The sequence below is a fragment of the Melopsittacus undulatus genome, chromosome 5 (genome assembly GCF_012275295.1).
Source record: "Melopsittacus undulatus isolate bMelUnd1 chromosome 5, bMelUnd1.mat.Z, whole genome shotgun sequence".
NCBI lineage: Eukaryota > Metazoa > Chordata > Aves > Psittaciformes > Psittaculidae > Melopsittacus > Melopsittacus undulatus.
The window spans coordinates 61,244,110-61,270,606 of record NC_047531.1 but is presented as its reverse complement, the minus strand read 5'-3'; the positions used below and the strand labels follow the sequence as shown (position 1 = coordinate 61,270,606).

The window sequence follows — 26,497 nt, the reverse complement described above, 5'->3', positions numbered from 1 at the left end:
CTGCTGTGAGGGCTACTTGCAGTTGACAGCAATCCAGGGGCAATGAACAGACCAGGGTTTCCCTGGTTTGTTTTTTGAGTGGGCTTTGGGGAATTCTTTTATGATAATAAAGACACCAGGGCCTTCACCCTTTCATACCTAAAAGTATGTGGATAGCAAACCTCCTCCTGGCCTGTCAGCAGGATTATGTAGGCCTTTTGTCCATCCTCAGCTCCCAGGTGTTACTTATTAAATAAATAATAAATAAATAAGTAGTATAGGCTGCTGCTTTCCCTACCTGCCTACACCAGTTTCTTCTAAAAACAAGTTATTTCAAAACAAGCGTAACTTACATTGGCAAAGCCACGCTGCTATTACAGCACTTGCGCTGTGCGCATCCCCGCCCACCGCGCCGGGCAGCTGGAAGTCACCCGCTTCGCACACCTTCTCCGGGCTCCTTGCCACAGAGGCTGTCAGCGAGGCCGCATCCCAGCCGCGCCCGGAGAGCCGCGCCAGGCACTGGCCTAGAGGGGCTGGAGCGGCGCCTACAGCAGCCCCACTCATCTTTGAGGCCTCTCACGCCTCACTGGGACACCGGGTAGCACAAGCCTGTGGGGCACCACCACACACATCACCTCATACACCACCGGCTCGGCAGGACACTGGGGGCTGAACCCCAAACACGACGGTAGGCCAGTTCCTGCCAGCCCTAGGCGTTGAGGGCCGGCGACTGAGGGACTAGCCTCACTCCACAGCCCTCCGCCACAAAAGCCGGTGCAGAACCCCACCGGTGACTAAGCACGCCACCAACTTCTCCGTGACCGGCCTTCCGCCCAGTTTCCCGGCCCCGCCCGCCGACCGTGGCCTGTCCGCTCACTGCCGCGCCCGGCGCCTGCGCGGTGCGGGGCGGCGCGCGCGGGCGCAGGAATGTGTGTTACAGTTAAATAGTGGGCGCAGGGGCGGCCGCCGCGGCGGCTGAGAGGGGCGAGCCGGGCCGAGCGAGGTGGCGAGGGAGCCTCCATGGCGAGGTGCGGCTCCCGGGGCGGTGGTACGGCGCTGCTGTGACAGTAGCTTGGCAGCTGGGGCTGGTCTTACTCCTTCTTCACTCCTGAGCGGGGGGCCCGCGCCGGCGTTCCGGGGGCGCGGCAGCGCTCGGAGAGCGGAGCCGTGGCGGCAGCGGCGGCCGGGGACAGCCGGCGTGTCACCGCCTCTATGATGAAATTTAAGCCGAACCAGACGCGGACGTACGACCGGGAGGGCTACAAGAAGCGGGCGGCGTGTCTGTGCTTCCGCAGCGAGCGGGAGGACGAGGTGAGCCCGCCGCGCACGTGGGGGCGCCGGGACTGGCCCGGGTCGAGCGGGGTTCCCGCTCCACCATCTGCTGCCGGTGTTGCCTGTCTTTGTCTAACTGGGGGGCGCGGGCTCTTCCCGTGGGACACCCCACAGCACAGTCTCGCTAGAGCTCTCCCCTGAGCTGGGGTATGGAGCGACTGTGCGGTACCCGTGCTCGCCAGGCCGGGGGACTGCGGCGCCCATGCCGGGTCGAGCCGTACCGAGCAGGGCTGTGCGAAGCTGGCCGTGGGGCGGGGCGGGCGCGGCAGCTCCGCGGCTCGCTTCTCGCCCACCATCTTGGGGCGGGGCGGTGCGGCGAGCGCGGGCCCACGTGCGCGGCGCCCTCCTTTGTGCGCGTCGGGCGGCGCCCCTCGGACTGAGGGGCGGGAAGGAGGCACCAGCGCCTGGGGCGGGACCGGACACCGGCTGCGACTCCTGCGTTATCCTTTGTGTGCCCGTAACGCGCAGAGCATAGGTTCCTGTGTAATGGCGCAGCGCGGACAAGGCTGGTGCTGGCCCGAGGACGAATCCCCCGCCGTGCCTTAGTGTGGGTTAAGAAAATCCTCGCGTTTAGAAAACCTTATTTTCCCACCAAGAGAGTGAACTGGTGCTTGAAAATACTTTGTTCAGGGCGGGAGTTTGCGTTGCGGTTTTAGTTGTAGAGGCTAGCGCTTAGCCAGGGTTTTACGTTGCAGCAGAATCGGAGGCGGCAACAAAGTTGTCCTGTGTTCCTAGCCAAGGTCAATTCCACTGACCGTTTTCTGGAAACTTGGCTGATGTCTTCATTGCACAATGCGTTTACAGACTATCCCAGTCTGGAAACATACTGTTTTACGTTTTTATTTTGTTGTTTAATAGCTATAAAATAACTAAAATGATTAGGGTTTGAGTTACATACACACACACATACCCCTTTGGCTTCTTCCAGCAAATGGATAGTGTTTATACCTGAGCTGCCAATGTGGCAAGCTGCTTGCTTAAACGTCTGCTAAGCAGCATAACACAGCAGAGGGAGGCCATGTCTCAAAACACGGGCCTTTAGCTTTAGGCAAAAATGTTGCATGGTGTTCTGGTATATGCCATTCCCTTTTTGTAGTATAAATACAACCTTGGAACCATACTGATCATCTTTTTCTAATATTATAAGGAGGAGTGCCCTTCAGGAATCTTGTTAGTTTTTGCTATTGGTCTAGCTTTTCTTTGGTTTCAGCAACACATGTGATACTTCAGTGTGCTTCACAATTTTATGTGTCTTAAGTAGGTATTTTTGGGTCCTCTTTCAGTTTAAAATTCAAACACCTGAGACACTGTTACGGCTTTCTTGCACCAAACTCTAGTTGGAAGCTCATGGTTGGGGTCTCTGCTGTCAATAATTTTAATTTATTCTCAATTTCCTGCTGTTATTTCTTGTATTGTCTTTCAGTCTTGCATCCCAATGAGACCACTGGTTGCTTCAAAAAATCGTTTGTGTGTAGGAGCACCCTCTGAGGCTGAGGATGGTGGTAGTAGCTTTGCTGGGCTGAGTAGGAACAGTGGATGCTGGCAATTGTTATAGAATCATAGAATAGTTAGGGTTGGAAAGGACCTTAAACTCATCCAGTTCCAACCCCCCTGCCATGGGCAGGGACACCTCACACTAAACCATGCCACCCAAAGCTCTGTCCAACCTGGCCTTGAACACTGCCAGGGATGGAGCACTCACAACTCTCTGGGCAACCTATTCCAGTGCCTCACCAGCCTCACAGTAAAGAACTTCTTCCTTATATCCAATCTAAAGTTCCCGTGTTTAAGCTTTAACCCTGTTGTCCTGGAGCACTTTGTGGTGTTGTGGCAGGAGTACCTATATGGCTAACATCAGGCTGGGTTTTGGCATTGTGCAAGTAGGCACACTTGAGGATGAAATGAATGGGGTAACACCAAGTCAGAGTTTGGACATAGATTAAGGTGAGGAAGCAGTTCAAATCATTTTCCGATAAGCTGTTTCCAGACAAGCAGTGGCAATATCTTGAGCTTGCTGAGCTGTTTCCCAAGTGCTAGCTCCATCTATATCAATACAGAACCTATTCATTAGAAGCTTGATGCCTGACTACTGTTTGTGATTAACTTGTAGCACCAGCCACATTCCCTGAATTGGCTGGATGAGGCATGTTTCTGTTCTTGAAACCTGTTGTCTTAATAAGTTTCTGTGTTGCTTTACTTCAGACTCCATGTGAATGTCTTCAGTGTTTCTTTTCCAATTCTCTAGAGATTGTACCACTGATTTTCAGCTGACCTGCGTGTCCAGGGATCTCTTAAATGCAGGGAATCATCTGCTGTGAAGGAGCACAAAGGTAGTATCTGAGTGATTGGAAGAAGAGGGGAATGGCAAACTCCTGTAGAAGCTAACTTTTTATTATTTGGAGATACTGTCTCTAAGACTCTCAACAGATCATGTTCTACTTTTCAGCTGAAGCTGATTAGCTTCTGTCTGGAGGAATGAGTATCTGCAGCAGTCTTCTGACACAAATCTTAGAGTTAAGCTGTCTTCCTACTCCATTCTGACTTTCTGAAAGGTCAGTCCATATCTGGTTGTGCTTGTGCTTGTGCTTTAGCTTTTTTCCCCCTTCTCTGCACTTGGCTTTCTGACATCTCTAGTAATTTCATCTGTAGCAGTCATTCCTTTCTTAGCATTTTTGATGGACTTGAAGTCTTAAAGCCTCATCTCCTAAAACCAGTTTTCTCTTACTCTGACTGTCATGGCAGCTCTTTTATTTCCTTCAGTTTGACAAACATATTTTTTTAATGTGGGCAGAAGTTGTGGTTGCTGTAGATGGAATCTCACTGTGTTGTTTAAAAGGTTACTGATACTTCTCCAGCTGTACTAGAAAAAACATTGTGATAGGACATGTCTTTATCATGAGTGTAAAGCTGTTGTGTAGTCATCTTGTGATTAGTGGTGGTATTTAAGTCTCTACTTATTCTCACCTTGTGAACTTTGAATTTGTACCAGGACTAGCGTCCTGGGCATTAGATTTGCAATATGTTTGTCTTAAGCAACTGTGATCCTTGTTCTGCAACTTCAGCATGAAATTTCCTGTCAATACCATGGCATTATGGACACTGCATCTCAATTTGGAGACTTACAAATTTCAGTTACAGCTTTTTGTGCTTGCAACCAATGAAAATCATGCCAGTCACTGAAACTTTTAATATCTCTGTTGGTAATCATTATCTAGCTAAATCTGTATGTTATGGCTTCTTAGTTTGTTTCCTGTCTCTGTACTTCTTGCTCTGCCTTTGTGGCCTTGTTGAAGCCAGTGTTACAGCTGAATTTTATGGACTGTGAAACAACATGAAAAAGACTGTAGTAACAAAGGATGTTTTTGGTAAAACCATATTGTATTTCCATTAATTTTCTGTTCCCTTCTTTTTCTTAATGTGAAGCACAGGTGGGCTCTAGAATACCACAAGGCAAAATTCAGTCTGGTGGTCCCTGCAGACAGTTTGAAATACAGCCTTTTGAGCTCCTGCTCTGCAGCTATTGCACCCTGTCCAATTACACTTACCAGCAGTCTTTGCTGCCAGACTTAAAATTGTTGAGTCAGCTCTCTTGGGTATTACGATCTGGAAACTGGGCTTGCCTGCAGTCTTGCAACCTGTCAAAAGCTTTTGCTTTGTCTTGAGAGCTGGTGTTGCAGATGAAACCATCTATTTGTGAGGTGACTGATGATTGTCCAGATGCACCACAGCAGAAATCCTCTCTTCCTTTTTCTTTATCTTCAGATGACTCAACATATGCAGATTTAGTGCTGTGTAGCAATTTTTGGTCTAGAATTAGTAGCCTTCATGCTGTAATATTCTATGATTTAAACATAATAAAAAAAACTTGGAGGAAGCCCAGATAGACAAGTAGGGTGGCCACTAGCTTTGGAATTTGGGGTTTGTTTCTTCTAGTGTTTTAGAACATCTGGTAGACTATTATTATCAAAGTGTTGCTTGTTTTGGTCTCTGTTGTCGCTTGGGCTGAAGAGAGAGCAAGATGGCTGGGTAAGAGCTTAAGTGCTGGCTCTTTCTGTTCTTAATGGAAATGAAGCAGTAATTGCAGGCATGGTCTGTTTGGAAAAAAAAATCTGGAAATGAAGCAGGAAAAATCCCATGAAAAATGAAACAAGGCAATGTGGCGTGAAATGTGTGGGGGCTGCAGGCTGTTTCTTTGAACAAGCAGAAACTGTTAGGTGCGTGCAAAAGCTGATGGTATTCAGCAGTCTGGGATGGGCTGGTGGACTTGTATATGAGGACATACAAGTCTCTCTTGAGCACCTAGATGTGGATGGAAGCTTTAGGATAAGCCTACAGGAGAACCTGTGTCAGTCTGTGAGGAACGACTGCTTCCATGGGTTGGAATTGCTTATGCATTCTGCAAAAACTGGTTTTACGTAAAATGCTGCTGTCCTAGGGTCTGGGCAGAGGTTAGGCAAGAAAATTTCTGCCGCTGAAAGCAGAGAATGAGGCAGGCCTTTAAGGCAGGAAAAGCAAATAGTAATAAACATATTTGTATTCATTTGGGTAACTAAAACAGTTTTAAAAGCTAGTTTTTCTTCCATCAACTAGATATTGTACCAGTAAATGAGCAGTTATTTTTAAATACCTTGAATATAAAACCTGAGTGTGTTCTAATGATTTTGGCATCTGTAACACTGCTTTATGCAGTTGAATATAGCATTGAAAGCCCTACTTTAGTGTTAAGCCAGCAGTTGCTACTGGCAGATCTAGCAAAGTAGTTTCATACACAAAAAGAAGTCTTGAAGCTTTCCAGTTTTTAATTTTGTCAGTTTTGTTGTTATTATTGAGACAGTAGTGAGGGTAATTGTACTGCCACAAGCTTCTGAGAAACGTGTATTTATGGTTTTTCCTGTAGCACGGTACACACTTGCATGCGAATTGCTGCCTCGTAACTTTGAGTTAAAAGCGGTAGGCTCCTATTATTGTATCTCCTTTTTGGTCTGATTTAGAGAATTTTATTGCTTGGGCTGTAGAATATCAAGATTTAAGAAACACTTTTGTAAGAACCACCTTGTTCTGGTGGTTGCTTTCATTGTTTTAAAAAAATGGTAGGGTTTTTCAGTTCTGTACTGCTGTTGCTTTGTGTTAGCAGTGGTTTTAGGAAGGAGAGTAGCAGGCTTTTTCAGAAATACATACACCTTTATGCAGACATGTCTAGCTAGGATTTGAAGCCCTGTTTTCTAAAGCATCTTTTGCAGTTATATGAGTTCCCAGACCACAGGTTGTTGTGTAGCTTTTCCATTATTGTTTGTAGAACACTTAAAAAGCTGACTTGGTGCTTCTTAGTCCTTAAATACTTCAGTGGAATCAGCCCTATAAACAGAAATGTTTTAAAACAAATTTTGTCTTGAAAGTTATGTTTCTTTCTTTGTTTTCCCAAGTATCTCAAAGGCAAAAAAGGCTAGCAGGTAATTGGTGCTTGTCAAGGAATAACCATGTCATGTCTTTACCTGCAGCTGAAAGGTTCTCAGAGATTTGGCCCACTTGTTTCTGGCACGTGCTTGGAAGTTGATCCCTTAGTCAAACAGATTATGTTGCTGAGTAACTTGGTAAAGCCCAGTGCTGCTCAAGATTAGGCCATGGTTTAAAGTTAAAAGACATGGGCAACAGTCTCCACTTAAAACAGTGAGTTTTAGGTCTTCATCTTCCTTCTGTGTTTTCTTTCTTGGTCTGTATTGACAAGCATAAGTGAAGAAGAACGTACTGTGACCTGGACTGGGGAGCTGATAGAGCATGAGAAGTAAAACTTCCTTTATAGACACTGGGCAGGGGGTTTCTCATTTGCTTGCACAATATTTTGCAGCCAGGAATCTCCTTTTGCTATATGGCTGATTGGAAGATCCACACCCTTCAGTGCACTGCGAGACCTGCCACATCTGATTGTTCAAATCATACTGAAGCTTAGGAGGTGATCTGATGTTACAGGTGACTTGAGTACTTGCTGAGAAGAGGAAACATGATCTGACTGATGTGCCATGGTAGTATAGTGCTGTCTGTTCCTGATATAAAAACTTTAGTTGAAGTACAAAACAAAGTACTTTAAATAGCCAGAGGAATGTACTTGGATTGTGCATCACTATAATGTATTAGCCAAACATGTGAATTTCAGGTGAAATAAGCTCTATATAATAATAAAATTTTAATTGCCAGTTGAAGTACAGCTTCTTCTGAAAAAGGCTGATGTTTTTCTCTCAATTGATATATTGCCTTAAAATTGGAATATCTCAAAGGAAAAATAGTTTCCAGATCTCGTTTTGAATTATTATCAAAATATATGTATATATTTATCATTCATCTTCAGAATGCTGATAAAGTTGTACTGATTTGATGTCCAAGCATCATGCTGCTGCTTTAGGAAGTGATCTTTATTTAAAGCTGGGAGGATAGAATCAAACTCTGCAGTATATTGTGTAGAACCAAGTTTTCTGAGTTGATTTCAAGATGCTGTGCTCAACTTAATGTGTGTTAGGGTTAACGTACTGCTAGCTATGCCATTTCTCTGCTGCTCTGCCAGTTCCTATTCACTGGGACTAAATCTTCTTTTAACCTCCCTCATGGCTGGGGACTCCTTTTCACTCTATTGTCTGTGAAGTACTTTGTTAGAGGCTCTTGAATTGGCCTAGGCTGATCTGAAATTGAGTAGCTGCAGTCATGCCTTTCTGCCTCAGTTTGTATGGTGCTGACCCTTGTATGATTCTGTACCGATCATTGTTGAGCACGTGCAGGCTGGAAACTAGGTTTTAATGGTACAACCTAATTTTCAGCCAGATTAGCTTCCTGAGCTCATTGTGCCAGTGTAAGGGAGAAAGTAAAGATGTTGCAGCCTTGACTTTAATTAGCTTTAAAATGCTGTCAGATCTGACCCCGAGGTTCTTTACTACTCCGCAATAACTCTGTGCATATTGCATTGCCAGGTTAAAGTAGTTTTGAAAATGGTTGCAGTAGAGAATGAGGACTGTCAGCAATTGCTCAAGAATATTTTCCGGAAGGCAGGAGTATATTTCTTAGTGAACGCTACCTGTCTGGCATTGCAAGTTGTAAAGCTCTATTGCATTCTTCAACTTTCTGGAGTTGAAAAGAGAGACAATGACACTATAGGACAAGGATACCCCAGTAACCTATAGGGGAACTGAGAAGCTATTTCAGAACTACTGAAATGAAGGAATGATTCATAAAATAGCAGAAAGTGTTTGATAAATGAAATCTCATAACTATAATAGCAGGCTGACATGTGCTGTCTAATTGGAGATGTGTGCTTTTGCCTAGGAATTAATAACATGAAACCTGCAAATACAATCCAGAGTTTGTGAGAGGTGCTTTTTCTTTCTTCTCGGTAAGTCTCCATTGTAGCAGAGTTGTTTCCCAGTACTTTTAAGGAAGCTCCTGAGCTGAAAACAATTGGAGGTTGGAAGTGTTGTGGAGTAATAAAATATTTTCTACTTGTCATCTTCCCTGAGCATCTGCTTATGGCCATTTTTAAACAAAACATAGGGCTTGACTGACTGTTTTGTCTGTATTTGGATTAAACAAGCTTTATGGTCCTTTCAGGTGCTTGTAGCTTTGGCAGAACAACCGTTTAGGCTGAAGTTTCCATACTGACTGTGCTAGGCTATACTATATTAACTTACATCAGCGTGGATCGTGGGTTTTGGTTGGTTTTTTTTTCTTTCCTAAGTATGGTTGGATTTTTTCCTTAATGTTTCCTGATGCCTGTGCCAACATTCAGTACATCTGTTATCTCTAACAGCATTCTGACACTGTTTTGTACCTGAGAGGTACCTTTTACTGCCTTTATGATCTTTCCTATAACTCAGACTAGTACATCTGAAGTGGTTCATAGAGCTTGGGAGCTAGATCCTATCTTCCATGTACCTTCCTCCTCCTTTCCTTCTCTGTGCAGTGTTCAGTTGTACACCTGAGCAATACAGTGTTCTTGGCAACTGAACCACACATGCTCAGTGGTCTTTTGGAGGTGAGAGGTTGATTCCCTTCCTCTTGACAGTTGTTACTTTTAACTGCCATTTTTACTATAAAAAAGACAAACTTCGGTATCTCCATCAGGTAATTGAAACAGTAAGTTGGACATAGCTAGTGGATTGGGGGAATGATGACGGAAGAAAATGGGGTGTGCAGTGGGGAAGAGAGGTATAGATGTGATTAGGCTGGGAGGGTAGAGCTTAAAGATGTCTAATGACAAATTTGTGGAATTGGAATGGTATCTTTCCAACTATAAGTTAGTTGTTCCTTGCAAGTTACATATCTGCTATAGAAAAATACCTTGCAGCTGGTTATAGTGGGTTCTGCTGCTGTTGTGTCATTTAAATTGTGGATTACTACTCTGAAATGAAAAGAATCCAGCTGTGGGCATTTGTTCTGTGTAGCAAGGTTGAACCTTAGCCTTGCTTTTTAATTTTCAACATAACCTGGGTTTTAATACAATTATTTTGGTGAGATGCAATGCCTTACAATTAAGGAAGACAGAAAACAATGATATTTTTGTACAACCTTAAGCCATTTTCTACCTTTTGAGTGCTTGATATGAGGAGAAAAAAATAATACAGAGAGGAATAACTTGTGGTTATAATTTATATTGCTCTGAGCTGTTGCCATTTCAGTCTTCTGGAATATATAGCTACTAACTGTTTCACAAGCTTCTTTTGACTTGAGAACACGAAACAGGCCAAAACTTTGGCATCTTTCTCTAGAAGTGTCCAGTTGTTTGTCTCCAGGCTTGGCATTTATAGTGAGCAAGTCTCATGGTGCCATGTGCTCTGTAATTACCTTTGGGTTCTTGGTTAACCACGTCTTGGTTAAGCATATCGAGAGGTGCTTATTACAAGTAGGCTGGCTAACAGCTTCTCTTCCTCATTGCACTCAAAAGGTCATTGCTATTCCGGGAATTGAAAACAAGGTAAAAACTTGGCTAGTAAGATTTAGTGGAAGAATTTTTCTTCTCTTAGCTGAATTCTGCAGCTTTGCTTTCTGGGTTGGCAGTATTACAGAAATAATAGCTTTACCTTAGTCTTCGAAGTAAGATGAACTTCACAATATAACTAGGCAAGCAGATTTTATGCCATTACTGCATACTTTGGAAATCTTTTGAAGAGGAGTCATCAAGAGTAAGCCGTTTCCAGAGACATGATCACGAGCAAGTAATGTACCACAGATCTAATTCCTTTCTCTGCATTCAAAGATACAAAGATTCTCTGCATGGGAAGTGCTTCCATTGTTCTGAGCCTAACGAGGTTATGACGTAAAGTTTGGTGTGCATAGGCCAGAAAATACGTAGATGTATGAGATTTTGCAGCCTTGCTTTCCAGTAGAGTACTTAATTTGTGTGAACATAAACATCCTCAGAAAAGACTGGGTGTCCAGGCAACTTAGATCTCTCTTATCCTGCTTTGATTATCTTGTATTAAGAGAAGGTGAATTGCTGGCTTTTGCTGTTGATTTTGCACCTCTTTGGCATACGAGTGCACTGTCAACTAACCACAGCTTTTGGGTGTCCTCATTTTTAAGTGATCTTTATATTTACAGCCTAGTCATTCAGGTAATATGAGATGTATTTTCTAGCCACTTAGAGATGGAAACACCTGAAAATTATATCCACTACATGGAATAAAGAACAACACAACAAAAACAAAAAATATGCTATTTAGTGCAAGATTGCTTGCTGCCATAACTGAAAGTATCTGTGTGGAATGCTTTTCAGCTATATCACAGAGTCTTCTAACTGCTAGCTATTGGTTCTTGGCTCTTACAGAAACTGATTACCACTGAGTATATTTTTTCTAGCACTCCCAGTGATGGATGCCTCGTGCCCTTGTGGCTTCAAATCTTAATGTTACTGGGTGAAAGAAATTGTGCACCCAAAAGCCTTGGGGGATATACCTTAGTGTGGTCCCTTGGGTTTGGCCTATAAAAGCAGTGGGGTTACAGGAGAATAAAGCATAAAGGGAAAGATGCTTAAGAAAATGCTTCAGTTTCAGGGTTAGTGGAGACTTGGGTAGCTGCCAAAATGAGTTTCCAAGCAGTAATGCTTGGAAGTTTATCTTGCATAAAGCCCATCTACCAGAGCTGATCTATTTTAATGTGTATTGTTTCTGCTTCTTGAAAGGGTAATTTAAAGCTAACAGATATATAAACACAGCTCAATAGACTATTGATCTGGTTAGCAGTAGTCTATACTATGTATATAGGAAGGCATAAAAAATTCCTGGCTTTATGGTACATGGCCAGAAACAGCAACCTGATTTATCCCTTAGTAGTAATTAAGAACTTCATGTTTAGCCTTAACTAAACAATGAATGCTGATTAAAACCATTCTGCTAAGCTGGGAATGATTTCATGTGATATAATCATCCTTTTGTTCATCATTGTTGGTAGCTTCCACATGACTGCAGTGAGTGTTAGTTTCATCAGCGGAAAATAATGTGTAATGCTTATGTCTCTGATCCCACAAGTGAATTCATAACTTGAGCTTTACTACTGCTGTTTAAGTACTGATGAGGTGGTGGTTCTTTGTCGAGATATAGATCCACCTACGTTTCAAAAACTTTCTTTACATCTAGTAAAGCTGCGTACCTTCTGGGAACGCATTAATCTTCTGTTAATGTCAAAGGATCCTAGGAAACTAAAACCTTTGGCTGTAAAGATCAAGTTGAGATGCATTTGAGTCTGACCTTGCTGTCTTTACTGACTACTCTAGGTTTTTTAGGTGACTGAAAAAAGTATTTATGTTGACTGGAAATGTGAACATGTAAATTGGAGGCTAAGAACTATTCTGTGCGAAATGAGGGCTCTGCTGTGTTCCTTATTTGTTGTAGGAAAACTGGGGGAAAAGAATAGAGAATACTAATCCTAATAGTGTTACTCTCTTACAGTGGACAGTAACACTAATCTTAACTGCAATAAAATAACAAATAAAGAAGACATCTGTTAGGGAAGTTTCTGCTAGCTGCACCTCAGTATGCACACTCGTATTCACAAGGGCATGCAGTCATCTTGATTAACACTCCCAGTTCTTGTAGGTGAACTTACACTGCATTTCTGTGGATGCCAAAGGGATGCAGTATAAGTGGTAAGCATTTCTCTTGCTCTCATCAGGGAGTTATTTTCCTGCTTAATCCAACAGAGGATGAGTTTAAAGACCATAAAGTTTGGTGAAGACTAGCCTGTCACTTCAGCCATTTGACACCAGTCAATACTTTAGACTGAGGTTCTTATTGCTAGTCTTTAACTGATATTAAAGATTTGAGCACTGACACTGGCCTTTGCTCCCCACAGTTGTCATTTGACTTCAGAGTAGAGCTTATGTAAGTATTGCCTAGAATATGAAGCATGTTACTACACAGATGGTTATGTCTTACTTACCAGGATGGCTCTCTGATTCAAGTTACGCTGTTTACTTCCATGCAGTCCTGAATCAAGGTCTTAATTTTCATCAGCTTCTACAGCAAATTACTCCAAATATGAGGCTTCCTAGTTTTTTGGACTGGAGGCTAAAATCTCAGCTTTGAAAAGTATGAGGGACAGGCCCTATAGATGGTGCGTTTTAAATTGGTATATATCAATGATCTGTCCAGATTGCAGAGTCAAATTATGTGAAATTAAAGTGTCTTGGGGAAGAAAGTTCCTAAATTTAGAAATAATTTAAAATTCAGTGTGTGGCAGCTTTTCCTCTTACAGAAATGTTAGAAGAAACCAAATTGGACAAGGGCCAATTAAGTACTCTCCTTATAATGTAGCTATGCAATACTGGCAGTGTACCATACTAACATAACACTTCAGGAGCTGAAAAGAAGCTTGTTTAACTTCTGTGTGATGAAAATGTCTGAATTTTCATGCTTCATGGTCTATATGACCCTAGGACTTACTCAGTAATGGAGAATAGTGCTATTAGACTTCTGTTGTATGTCTTCATTCCTGAGTGTTTCACAGTGTCTAAGCATCTGATGGAAGTGTCTGTGTAAGGAGAGTACAATAACATAATCTTGACTTAATTGTATTAAAAAGACTGTGTTTTAACAATTTTACTTCTTTTTTTCCACTTCTTGCAACTCCTGGTTGCCTGTTTTGTCCAATTTCGAAAGTCTATAATCCGTCTGGCTAGGTGAATAAGTGCATTGCTGGAAAAATAGCTAGTACCAGTATTCCTGACTTGTGAGCTATATTTAATGGTCATTTGTTATTATTTATAGGTGCTGTTGGTAAGCAGTAGCCGATACCCAGATCAGTGGATTGTACCAGGTGGAGGAATGGAACCAGAAGAAGAACCAGGGGGAGCAGCTGTCAGAGAGGTGTATGAAGAGGTAACAATAAAACTGAAATCCAGCTTCTTGCTGCCGCTGCTATCTTCATTGGGGAACCAGGATGAAAGAGGGAATTCTACCTCCTTTGTCCATTATTTGACTGAGAGTTCTATGGTTTTGAAATTCAAAGAGCTGCAGTGTGTGTTAGGATTGGGGTATAATGTGGTGAGGTGAACTAATTAGCTTGCTTCCCAGCACGCTTTCATAGCTAAATTTCTGCCTGACTTTATAAACACTTACTGGAAGTGGAACTGTGACTTTATGCCAAATGACATATTATAGTAGCGTAGCATTTCTGTGTTTGTGCAAAAAATGTTTGACTCACAGCTCTTCTGGAACAGACTGAAGGTGAACTAACCATCGATGAGTAGCTACATAAGGAAGAGAAATAAACAGACCTTTGAGAACATTCCAAACCAAATGGATTTGAAACTGATCTATCTGAGCAGTTGAGAACTCAACAATAAAAATGCCTTAAGTATATTTAAGGCTGTTTATCTATCAAGAGAGCACCATAGGTATAGTCTGCCTTTGTATCTCTGCCCCTACTTGTAGGCAAAACAGAGCTTTAAGTCTTAATGAGTTAGTGCAGTTTCCCACTCTAGTATAGCACTTAAATTTCAAATTCAGACATTTGGGGTTTAACTTGCTATTTATTTCTTCTGGGCAAACTGTTAACTGTTACTTCAGTATCCAACAGCCAGGACTGTAAGCCAAACAGAGCTTCAAGAGAAATCAGTCACTTGATTTAGCTAGAAATTATGCAGTACATAAGCAGCCCCTGTTTAACTCTTAATGCTTTATAGCATACTTCCTAAATAGAAGGTGTAAGGTTTCAAAGAAAGTGGATGTGTCCTGGCAAGTGAGTGAACTACAGGATTTCTGCTACCCTTAACCAGTTTTCGTGTCCCAGTTTGACCACTATTATTCACAAAACACAGTAATATTGTTGCTAATTAGTACCTAGAATGTGTTTTTTGGGGGGGTTTATTAGCTGTGTTATCTAGTAGTTTAGCTTGCTTAGCCTGAAGACTGATTCTGCTGGGTTGTAGAGGCTTGGAACTTGATACAGATCAACTTGTACCAAATGCTGCCTGCTATTTGGTGTCAAAATTAGGTCTTCTGTGTACTGTGTTTGTAACCCTCCTCCCCTCTTACACAGGGAGCGGATTAGTTCAGTATTCAATGCTCTTGGCAGCCTTCATGCAGCAAGGTTTAAGTATAAATAAGCCACACTGATACAAAATTATTCCAAACTTTCTGACCATCCAGTTTTGCTGGAGGAGCCAGTTTCAAGCTGCGCAAGACATACTCAAATAAATGCTTGTGTATTTGTAAAAGTAAAGGAGGCAGCTAGCCACAAGGTAGTCTAAGGAGCAAAGGTACAGGTTTCTAGGAATGAGTCAGCAAAGATTTAGGCTTCTAGGTGATAGCATCTCTGGGGAAAGTCCTGGTATTTCCCATTGCCACTTGTTGATGGGTGGGATTAAAAAGCACAGTCATTGGCTCAGTGTTCTTGTGAACACTGGTAGTTTTAATTGTTGATCTGCCAAGATGAGGAATTGTAAAATCTCATCTCCATGTCAAACTAGAGCTGACTGAACTGTAGCCATATGTTTGGGTTTTTTTTTCTTTCATGGTGAAGAATGATGATCTCAAAGGGAGCTGTCTGCAGTTAGCATGTCACAAAAGCTGCTGGGTGTTTGACTACTGGAAGTTGCCCGAGTGGTCTAGCTTCTCAGCTTGCAGGGAATGCAGTGCTGCACACAAAGCTCTGCCTCACTTCATAGCAAAATAGTATACCAGTGAGAGTTGTGATCTGAGGGCTGATAACTAGTTTTCTACTTCACATGGTTATTCCCTAGGAATATCCTGAGGAACACTGCCAAGTCCTGGCTTTGCTGCAGCTCTGCTTGCAGATTTCTGCAGTGCATGGGTAATGGGTTAAAAGGTTAGGCTAAGGAATTAGTACAGAATATTACTGGATGATACAGATTTCTCTGTTAATGTAAAAGCCCAATTGGAGTGCACACACTGCCCAGATGCTGTGAGCTTCTCTAGTTCATACACATACCAAAATATTGGTTACTTCTGAAAGATCTTTTTCCCTTTGGGTGTGCTTTCACATCAGCAGGCAAAAAAAAACAAGGCAAATCAGAAAAAGCAAAATAGGAGTGAGTACCTGCTGTGATGATGTGAAGCAGTTCTTCACTTCATGGCTCAATTTTGTTCTTGCCCTCACTTTTTATCTGAGGGCAGAGCAAGATTTTCTCACACATCACAGTGGTTCTGATCAAGAACTGCATTATTCAGCAGCCCTACGCTGTTTTGAGACCTGAAGACACAGGCCAGCCTCCTTCACTCCTACAAAGCTCTTTTGATACATGTTTTATTTGTCTTATCACACAAAATTAATCTTAAAATCGGTTACATATAAACACATGGTTTAGGCAAATGCTTTTAATACCTTTCAATGTGTTCAGTATGTTCAGCTGTTCTGTAGCTGCTTAGAGTATGTGTTGTCATCAGGATTTCAGTAAGAGGCTACATGCTGTAAATGACTCAAAGTGCCAATGTCATCAGTGCTTAGATACCACAAGAGAAACTGTTTCTAAAGGTAGAAGAGAACCCAGCAAACAGAGTTCTTGAGTGGTGCTAGCACAGGGGTGTTTTGCTCAGAAGGTAAAGCAATTTTTATTCACTTATACTACAATAGCTGTGCTTTTTGGGTATATTTTTATGATGTTCTGGAGTAAGACACAAACTGCCTGCTGTGTTCAGTTCTGAGCTGTGCTTGCAAATACATGAGGAATTGTTGAAGGCTAGGAGCTTTAATAAGGAGAAGTCATTTGGGGGCACTTGTTCTACATCTTCAGGGTTTCGAGGGTTTGATAACTTGTGTAGCTGGTAAGTGCTAAAAGCTTATGCTTTAAAGTAAAATATTCCTAAGTTATAGGCTGAATCGTGTGTGCTGCCACAAGATTGCAAAGCACCGCTTTTACAGAAAAGCCAGAACAGTATTCAGGGGTTGATTTGTGTCATGGAAATTCATACTAACCTTTCTAGAGATGGCTGTCCTTTCTATTTTTAAACTAAGGTCAGTGTCACCTGGCAAGCTGGTTACAGTACAGTGAACTGTTAAGACTTTTGTGAATTAATAAACTGTGGCACTGGTTTGAACTGTGTTTCCTCAGTATTGGATCATGCACAAACTAAGCATTGGTTTATATTAGTCTATTAAAATAGAAGAAATTATAGTGGGCGTTACAATGGCATTTCTTTTTGGTAGAAGTGCTAACAGCTCACAATGTGTAGCCCTCTGTTTCTAAATATCCCTCACTTTCCCACCAACAGTACTATATTTAAAGTCTTTGTTTTAAAACCCAAACAAACATCTTTGTAGTGAAATCTCTGTGCCTTGCACTTGTTCCATAGTTTGCCTGTGTGGCACCATTATACAATTTTTAGTTTTGCTCATGCTAGTGATGTGGGGTTTAGCCTCTACTGAGTGTTTAGTATGTTTCATGTAAGTATGTCTTCATAGTATGACTTCACAGGCTATAGTCATTTAGATAACATGTCAGGCTCCTCAGGTACAGTAACTTTTTACGAACCTGAAAGTGGAATTCCAAAATGAAGTTAGAGTGTAAAGCAATCCCAGAAAGGTATTAAACATCATCTGAATGAGGAGCTGCTCTATTAATTAATTTGGAGCTCAGTCCTTAATTGCATAGTGTGGAAGATGGAAATAAAAGTTGTTTGTACATGTGGTGTTCAAAGAGAAATATGATACAAATAATAAGGCTGGCAAGCTGATGGTGTCCAGCCTCTTAAATGGAAGGAGCACCCTCCTACTCCCTTTCCTTTCTCCATCTCACAACAAACCTGTGACTCTTGCTTTGAACTTACTAATGTACTGAAATGTCTACCAAAAAATATGCAATTCCTCCCAGACCTGCATAAATACAGCTTCTGAGAAGAGGCTGATCCTGAAGAGTAACCCACAACAGCAGTGGAAATGGCAGTAATACTATGTAAGACGTCCCACGGGAAATAGAGGAATCTGCTCCAGTAAGTGTCTAGTGTTAGAAAAATGATAGGGTGTTACAGACTACTAGGTAGATACTTCAGAAAGAAAACACCGTTTCAGCTGGAAGATTGTGGCAGGTACAGTGATACCTTCTGGATTTAGAAAAGTTTGAAAGAAAGGGCAGGAATAGCCTTGCCTTGTGCCTTCAGAAGCGTAGCCATTGAAGTACTATCCAACAGATTCCACAGTTAAAAATAACACAAATCTTTCAGATTTTAAGCAACTTTCTGCCCTGGTGGACTGTTAGCCTAAGAATTAAACTGCAGCATGACTCTTGCTCCATCTACAGGAAGCAAAAAGCAAGTGTGACTGCACATCTGAGACTGCAGTATGCCTAGAGCTGCCAACAGTGAATGCCCTCCAGGGCAGAGTGGAATGAAAGGGACAGTTTTTGGCTGGATTTAGACTAATATGAAAATATATGCATAAATTAAGATTTGAGACCTTATCTACACAGTACTCATAGATTTTCTTAGGGAATCATTCTGAGAGGTATAGCACTTAATTCAACAGCTTGTATGTCAAAACAAATGCCTGGCATTTTTCAGTCTTTTCTCCCAAAGTTCAGACTTACACACTTGTGGTAGCCCATTCGATTCTGTTTAAGGAATCGTATTTTAACAGCCATGGATACGCAAAGGCCAAAGGAAGAAAGCTATTAGAGATAAAGTCGTTCTAAGTCCAGAACACAGTCAGTGTATTGAATGTATATAGAAGCTTACAACTGGGAAAGTAGGAACTTTCTAGGTGATCTTCTAGGGAAAAAGCCCCAAATCATGTCTTGGTCCTCTAGCACTTAATTTTGACACATATCACAAAGCAAGATAAAGAACTTGGAGGAAATATTTTTGTTAAGCAAAAGTACTTTAAAAAAATCACTGTCAAGTTGATGATGCTTTTTAAACTATGAAAATGAATCAGTTGAATATATCACTTTCAGAGGAAATTCATTACACTAATTACCACTATTTTGTGCTTTTGGGGTATAGTGGTTTTCAAAAGATGCTACTCTGCAGGAATGATGCTACATTTTGGAAGCACATATCTTTGCCTAGAGAGTAACAAGTCATCAGAGACAGTAATCACATTTACATAGCAACATCTGGTGCATGAAAGTTTCATTGTAAGCGTGGGAGAATTTTTTACACTTAATGTAATGGAGTGCTTCTTATTGTTTAATTCAGAATTACTCAGCTCTAAGAGTATTTGTTTAAACCACTGATTTGCTTGGAGAGATAATAGAGATGCTTTTAAGTAAATTCCACTTAGAGCAATGTCATGCATCATAACTGTGGAGTACCAGTAAGTTAAAAAAAACTTCCCTATGAAAGCTATTCAGTATTAGTAAACATACCTGGCTGTGTGTTTGTGCCATGTGTTGGGTATCGGCTGAATGTCAGGCTCCCACTTAGCCGTTCAGACAAGCCCTCCTGCATCTACTGATGGTGAGATTTTGTCCTTCAACAGTCCTGTTGCCCATAGACCTACCTTTAAGATATCTTTGTAATGTAAGTAAGGCATTGTCTAGGACTGCTTAGAGTTACAAAATCTTGAAAGCTATTTTTGGGGGGGGAAGTAAGTTTTTTCTCTCCCTCTCGTGTAGCATAGTCCCTTTTAGAGCAACTCCTTGGTACTTGGAAAAGCTTTTCTTAAGGTTTGAGAAACCTACAGAGCCTGTAATGGGCTCTGTCATGCTGAAAAGCCACATATTTATTGAGTGCCTGTTACAGCATAGCTGACCTTTTCAGACCAAAATAAGGATCTGCCTCTTTCATAATTAATGCACTGCCTAATCACTTATCCAGCCTGTCCAGTTATGTGTTTCAACTTCATGAGCTCGGACAGGTATCTCTATCGTCACAGCAAACCACCAGAAGAATATTGTATGTAGTTTTGCAGTAACTTTAGGTCTAGCTCTTGTTCTGGATAAGCTTGTTGAGTTGCATGGGCTGTGATCATACTTCCTTCATCAAAACTGCTTAATAAATAACCCCAGCCATCTGCTTTCTTTAAAAAGACACAGAAAGAATTCACTTGTAAGATCTTTGATTAGAGTTATTGCTGAAGCCTGCCCAGTTGTCTGTCAGAGTTATTCATTAAAATGTATTTGATGTAATTGATCCATATGGCCCTTTATATAAAGACATCAGTAACCTTCTTTGGTTAATGATGGAAACAAAGACTGAAAAGTAGAAAATGTCATCTTGGTGCTAAGCCATATTTTAAATGTGGGTTATACAACAGGACAAATAAAATCTAAATATGGCTTTCTTTACCAGTAGACTACATATGCTTTTAGGCTTCAAGCATATGGATGGACCAAACTTTGTTTGGAATAAATGGATGATCCAGAACTGATTAAATTAAATTAAACAGGCATTAAATATTATTTTGGGGAGTGGAGGGGGAGGTAAACCCCTAGAGTCTTAGTAGAATATAACAACCACCTTTAGTGTGCTGATAAAGATCACTAAGCACAGGCTGATAGACATAAGGGTTGTTTTAAAAAGTTGGTGTAAAACTCTGAATTTGGAGCCTTTTGCAATGTTATTAACTACAAAAACAATTCAAACTGTTGGCAGAGAAACGGGGATGAAAATGAGGGTTTAAGCTTACATACCAAAAGCTCTGCTTTTGTATGAAAACTAGGGTACATGAAGTCATTATGCTGCAAGATCCACCCTGTAACCTACGGTTCAGTTTGTTACTGTCCTTGAAGACTGGACTTAAGTTTCTGCAAAAAATAGCAATGGGGTTTTAATGATATCTTCTCTAGATTTGTTATTGTACTACTTTGTTTTATCTTGTCCTATCTACTTCCCTGGATTATTTCAGTATTGTGATTTATCTCTCTAATAAAATACAGTACACAAAGAATATGGTAAGTAAAACAGTATTTTGGTCTGGATGAAAAACTTTAAAGATTTATGCATTCTTTGATCCATTCATTAGGACAGGCTTTTGTGCTCTAATACTCTTTAAGTACTCTAAAACACAAAACTCCAGAAGTAATGCATATTGCCTAGTTAAACCTTCAGTTAAATAACCCTAACAAGGAGGTGTATGCTGATGTAGGAGGCTGGAACTGATATTTTAGATTTTGAAATGAAAAGCACATGTTAACATCTTTTCTTGTTTTGTAGGCTGGAGTAAAGGGAAAGCTGGGCAGACTGCTTGGGATATTTGAGGTCAGCTATTTCTTTTATCTGTTAAAAACAATGCTTTTGTGGTTTGGTTGGAGGGTGTTTTTTGTGAGCCTTGATAAACTACAATGTCAGACTTGGGTTTCTAAGTATTACCTGCTTACAGTTTTGCCATGCTGCTGGAAATGCTACAGCAGACAGGTGATTTCCTGTAGCTGTTGTGTGATTTGCAAAGATTTGAATAGGAAGATTTCAAAGTACTTTGAACTTCCCTGGAAAGATTGAATTAGTACTGAGACAACTTCTAGAAGCTTAAAAAATGAAACCAATGTTAAAAGATGTAGGATGTCTGAAATAACACACGTGCATTTTGTCTCTGATTAGATTTTGCTGAAGTCACTTGTTATCTTTCACACACCTAAATTGATGGAGTCATTATGCTGTGTATGAAGTATTTCATTATGGCTTTGATTCACTAAAAAAGCTAAGGCTTTGAATAACATAAATCTGACCTTTAGCAATAGTATGTGCTTCAAAGCTTTTATTCTGAAGTATAAACATCAGATGCTGAACTACTGACAGTATGAGGATGTGTGTTAGACGTACTTCTTTCAGTGTTGGTTTTGCCACCTTCTGCTCAGGTTCTAGACAGGAGTAGACGATAGAAATGTAGGTATGAGTCTTCAGATCAATTTTGTTGTGCTGTATGATGGGTGAAAGTCCCTTAGTCCAGCAGTTAGGTATGAATCTTGACAGTTTAAGGCAGTGTATTCCCAGTAGCAATTTCCTACGTGAAAAATTACTTAGTCGTGTATGACTGTTCAGTACAGTGCTAAAGGTGTTCCCATTGTGAAGTAAGGAGACCAAGTTAGTAGTACTTGCCCTTTTTCTGATTTGGGTTTGAGTTCACCTGGATGGTCCTATACATAAAAATGTGTCTGTGTTAACTCTGATGGTTAGTCTGCAGAAGTATTCTGTATTTCCTAGCTCAGATTAAAATGAGATGGGATACCCTCTCATCTTGTTACCTTAAAACAGCTGCAAGGGATGACGATGCTTTGATAATTAAGCTGTCTGTTCTTCTGAAGCCATCTACTGCTGTCTAGACTAGAAGAGAGAAAAGATTAAGTGGCATTTTTCTAGATTACTTCTAATGTAAGGCCCTACTTCAGTTTCACAACACAGCCCCACAAGCAGTTAATAGTACCACTGAAGGGGCCACATATTGCAACCTGGGGATGGGACTAAGAGAAAGATGGAAATTACATTGCTGCTGAGTCCTCGTATTCCAGAAGTACAGCCAGATGTATTTACTCCATTTAATACTGACAAAAGAACTGTCTTGGAGTATTTTTTTTTATTTCCTAGTAAAGAGCAACAGTTTAAAACTATATTAAGTGTAGTGAAACAGAGTTAAGTAGGAATGGTTATTGGCACAAGGATAAAACCATTTGTAAGGGGAGCTAGGGCATAACATCTGTTGGTTCTTAATATAGTTGTAATTGTAGATGATCCTGGGTTTTCTAGGAGCTCAGCCCTTTTCCAAGGGGCAATGTGGTTTGGTTAGTCAGGTTGCACCTTTCACAGTGCACTGCTAGGCCGCTTTGGAGCAAGCAGGGAGTAATGTCTGTGCATGGTGGGCTGGCTGGGGCACAGTAACCCTGCCCTGAGCAGGCTGCCTCTGTCAGGCTCTTTACTTGACTTGCTTTGTTCAAAACAGTGTGCTTTCTAAATAGTTGGTTAGTGCTGCAAACGTGGCAAATCTGACAAGTGAACAGATGGTAATGATTTGTGTGTTTGTCATGATTGCAAACATAGGCTATTCAATTTGCCTCGCTTGCTGAGTGAAACTTTATAGCAGCACTGTGTAGATGATCTAGCCACATGATGCAGCAGTTCCATCCTCCAAAGGTTTTTTCATAACCTGTCATTTAGGAACATGAGTTGTGGAAACTGTTTTAGCAAATGCATAAAACTGTGGGTAATATGCAACATACCTAAAAGATAAGTAATTGGCAGTACTAATGGACAACTGCTAGATCTTCAGATTTGCTTGGGCTGGTTTAGGTTTGTTGGTTTCTGGGTGGTGGTTAGATTAGTAAAATAAAGTAGCAGTTTATATAAAACTTGGGGTTTCTCATCCTTCTGGGCCTTCTCAGTACAGATGTTCTTCTAGTGAAAATAAGATTCAGGTTTCACTGGCAAGTATCCTTCAGAGGTGAGTCATTGCTGATCTTACAGTTGTGGTGAGTCTGAAAGTTGTTTTGTTACTGAGAATTAAAACATCTACTTCTACCATTCAAGCAGAACCAGGATCGGAAGCACAGGACATACGTTTATGTTCTTACGGTGACGGAAATACTGGAAGACTGGGAGGATTCAGTTAACATAGGTAAATGCATTCTCTGTCCTCATGTATATGCTTCAAACGTATTAAGCAGCCTTCATTTTTCTTTTTCTGAAGCAATTCATATCATTCTGGGAGAATACTAATTCTGTTCTATAAACTCAAATTACTGCAAATTGTGATGCTGTTCTTCCACACTTTTGCATACATATAGCTAGGGCTGCTTCCAACGTAGTTTTACTCTTACATTAATTAGGGTATTCTAAGTATCATGATGGAATAAACTTCATTAGTAGTTGCTGATACAGCTCTTAATTATTTTTTTAAGGCCAAATATTATAGTGATTATTTTTTCCTTATAAAGTAGAATATTTTTGCTGCCTGAGGCTCCACTGTGGTTTTTAAAATGTGTTTGGAAAAATGAAAGAGAAATCTTTGAAAATTTTTGGTGAGGTTCTTTTTCCCCAGAGTCCATGGGGCAGAGGGTGAGATCACTAGTACTTACTTCCACTGTAGCCTAACTTTTCAGTAGTGATAGTGCTGACCTTGAGATATCTGTTCTTCTGTGTATACATATGTATGTGTATATATATGTATATACATACATACAGTATGTATATGTCATACAGATACCACTGTCACACAGTTTAGTTATTAACATTCTTTGTGATGTATAGCTCCTTCATGTTGAAGGTAAAGATTCTAGAAGCTTAGTTCACCCAGTGTATTGGTCCAGCTGAAGTTTTATAGTTAACTAAGAATTGGTATCAAAAAATTACATGCTACCTTGACTAGTTATGCTTTGGCCTTTTCAGGAGGTGTTTACATTCATAAGCCTAGCACCATTGGTCTGTCAGTGACTGGCATCGAACTAAGGGTAGCTTCATAACTGCCCAGTTTCAGGTGGAGAGAGAATGGTTTGGTTACAATACTCTCAAGCTGTGGGAGGGCACCCTCTTATTTGCATGTCAGTTTCCCCATATGGCAACACTGATGATCAGTCCATTATTTAAAAGGATCAGTATCGGCAGGAATGGAATTGTTTTAAGGGGATTTTGTACCTGGAACTGTACTGGGCCTGTGAGGCCAGTTCTGTTCCTGCTGCTACTGGCTTCCTTCTGGAGAGTTGCCACTGGCAGTGGATGAATGGCCCTGGTGGGGCCACATACCTTGGTCTTAAACAAGTGGTTTATAGGTGTCTTAATATCAAGCATAGGACCTATAACACTGTAAAATCAAATGAAAAATAGTTAATCCCACTTTCAACAATATTATCCTTTACCTTGTCGAAGTGTTTTCAGAGGCCTCTAATTTTAAGAGGACTGACCTGTATAAGAAAGTCGGTCTTAAGTCTTATCTCTAGTAAGACAGTCTTTACAACTTACCTAAACATATCTAGTATAACGTGTTACTTTTAAAACATATGGCTAACCTGAGTAACTACACGCATGGATATGTTTTCATTATAGAGCACTCCTTTCTATATTAGACCAAGCAATTCTTCTGTAACTTCATGCATGCAAGTTCATTCTTCGAATTGGTTTTCTGCTCGGCATGGCAATGTTGGGAGAGCAGTAATAAGTCATGCAAATAATAACATCATTTTCTGTAGGGACTTGGATGTAGCTTTTGGGGCATATGAACAGTCATATGTGCTTCTGCCCAGTATCTGCTTCAGAAGTTACCTGAAAGCCTTTAATATGAAGTGCATTTCAGTAAGCTTGAGCGAATCGCTTGTGCTCCTTCAAGGTCTTTTCACGCTTATCCTTTGCCTGACAACCTGAACTTCTGAAGTAGGAGAAATGAAAGTGAATAGTCAGATAGCAACAAATGGTGCTGTTACAGATTTGTAACACTGTTTTTCTTTGTGGATTATATTCGTTCAGGAAGGAAAAGAGAATGGTTTAAAGTAGAAGATGCCATCAAGGTCCTCCAGTGTCACAAGCCTGTCCATGCAGAGTACTTGGAAAAACTGAAACTGAGCTGTTCACCCACTAATGGAAACTCTGTGGTTCCCCCTCTTCCAGATAATAACTCCTTATACGTCACTTCTGCACAGACTTCTGGGTTGCCCTCTACTGTGAGATAAACATTTGGATTACCTTTTTATTTATGTCATCACAAGGGGAGACATCTGTGATCACATGTAGGCATCTGTATAACTGTCAATTCTAAGTGAATGTGTCATAATGTCAAATTTATTTGAACATTGTTTTCCTTTTTAACAATGTAAAAGAGTATCTCAGCAAACCAAAGCCATACAAGGATTTTTTTTTTCTTTTAAGATGCCTTAATAGGCAATTTTTTCTTTTCTTTTTAAAGAAATTTGGGTATATAAATTTCCATATCTTCTAAAATAAAATGTGCATCTCAGTGGTGTTCAGCTTATTTAAGACTTCTCAGTTTTAGTAGTTCTAAGCAAGAGTACTTGCTTACAAAAAAGCTTGAGCAAATAGACTTCTACTAAACTCTGATTTGGTATCCTTGGCTGAAGCGCTATGATCCTAAGGTGGCAGTATTTGTGGAAATGGGTGTGTTAGAGGCAGAGATGAGTAACTGAGACAATAAAGCACTAAATCACGTTAAGCCTGCTGAGAGCAAAGGATACCGACACTAAGCACTGCTTGCCTCAGTTATCAAAAAGGTTGCCTTGTCCTATGCAATCTTCATGTAATGTGTAGCTAGAGCAAGAACAGTAACTTTGTCTTGCAACTACCAGAACTATCCACTGCACTTCTGTTTTGTCACTTGGTCAGCTGATGACCTGTTGGAAGACTTAAATGAGAATCATTGTAGATCCTTCTTCCCCATTCTTTTTTCCTTCTAGCATTGTGATACACGTTTTGTTCATGGTATAATTACCCAGCAGGTTCCAAAAGCCCCTAATCTTCTATGAGAAGCATCTTGCATGGTGCTCCTGCAGTGAGTTGCCATTTAAGAATGATGAGGGGAAAGTAAGACTTGCCCAAGTGGTCGGGCACCCTTATGTTACAGAGATAAGGTTAATGTCTATTAGTAAGCATGTGTGGAGGTGTCTTATCCAAGCTAGCAGTGGTGCCTCCTGGGCTTGAAGGTAAGTGGGTTGATACACCAATGCAGAAATAATATTCCTCTGTCTTAATTGGAAAATAGCTAAAAACACCTATTTGGAGTTAATTTTTAAGTGTTTAAGTTTTAGTGGTTTAACACCACTTTAGTGTCTTGAATTAAAAGCTGGCCTTTTGATACAAAAGTCAGTTGGACTACATGAGGT

At 40.9% G+C, this 26,497-nt stretch overlaps 1 protein-coding gene across 3 annotated transcripts; it reads left to right on the top strand.

Annotated features, from left to right (window-relative positions):
- The first annotated feature begins 886 nt into the window (after positions 1 to 886).
- On the top strand, positions 887 to 25,632 carry NUDT4 (nudix hydrolase 4). Of its 3 annotated transcripts, none has more exons than XM_031043721.2 (5): positions 887 to 1,007; positions 13,554 to 13,664; positions 20,898 to 20,942; positions 23,202 to 23,289; positions 25,131 to 25,632. In XM_031043721.2, the coding sequence occupies exons 2-5, from the start codon at positions 13,611 to 13,613 to the stop codon at positions 25,331 to 25,333; spliced, it is 390 nt and encodes a 129-aa protein (XP_030899581.1). In that variant the 5' UTR covers positions 887 to 1,007; positions 13,554 to 13,610; the 3' UTR covers positions 25,334 to 25,632. The 3 variants fall into 3 exon arrangements, with proteins under 3 accessions (XP_030899581.1, XP_005143169.1, XP_005143170.1); XM_005143112.3 differs by having other exon boundaries at positions 887 to 1,290; XM_005143113.3 differs by having other exon boundaries at positions 890 to 1,290; positions 23,205 to 23,289.
- Positions 25,633 to 26,497: the final 865 nt, after the last annotated feature.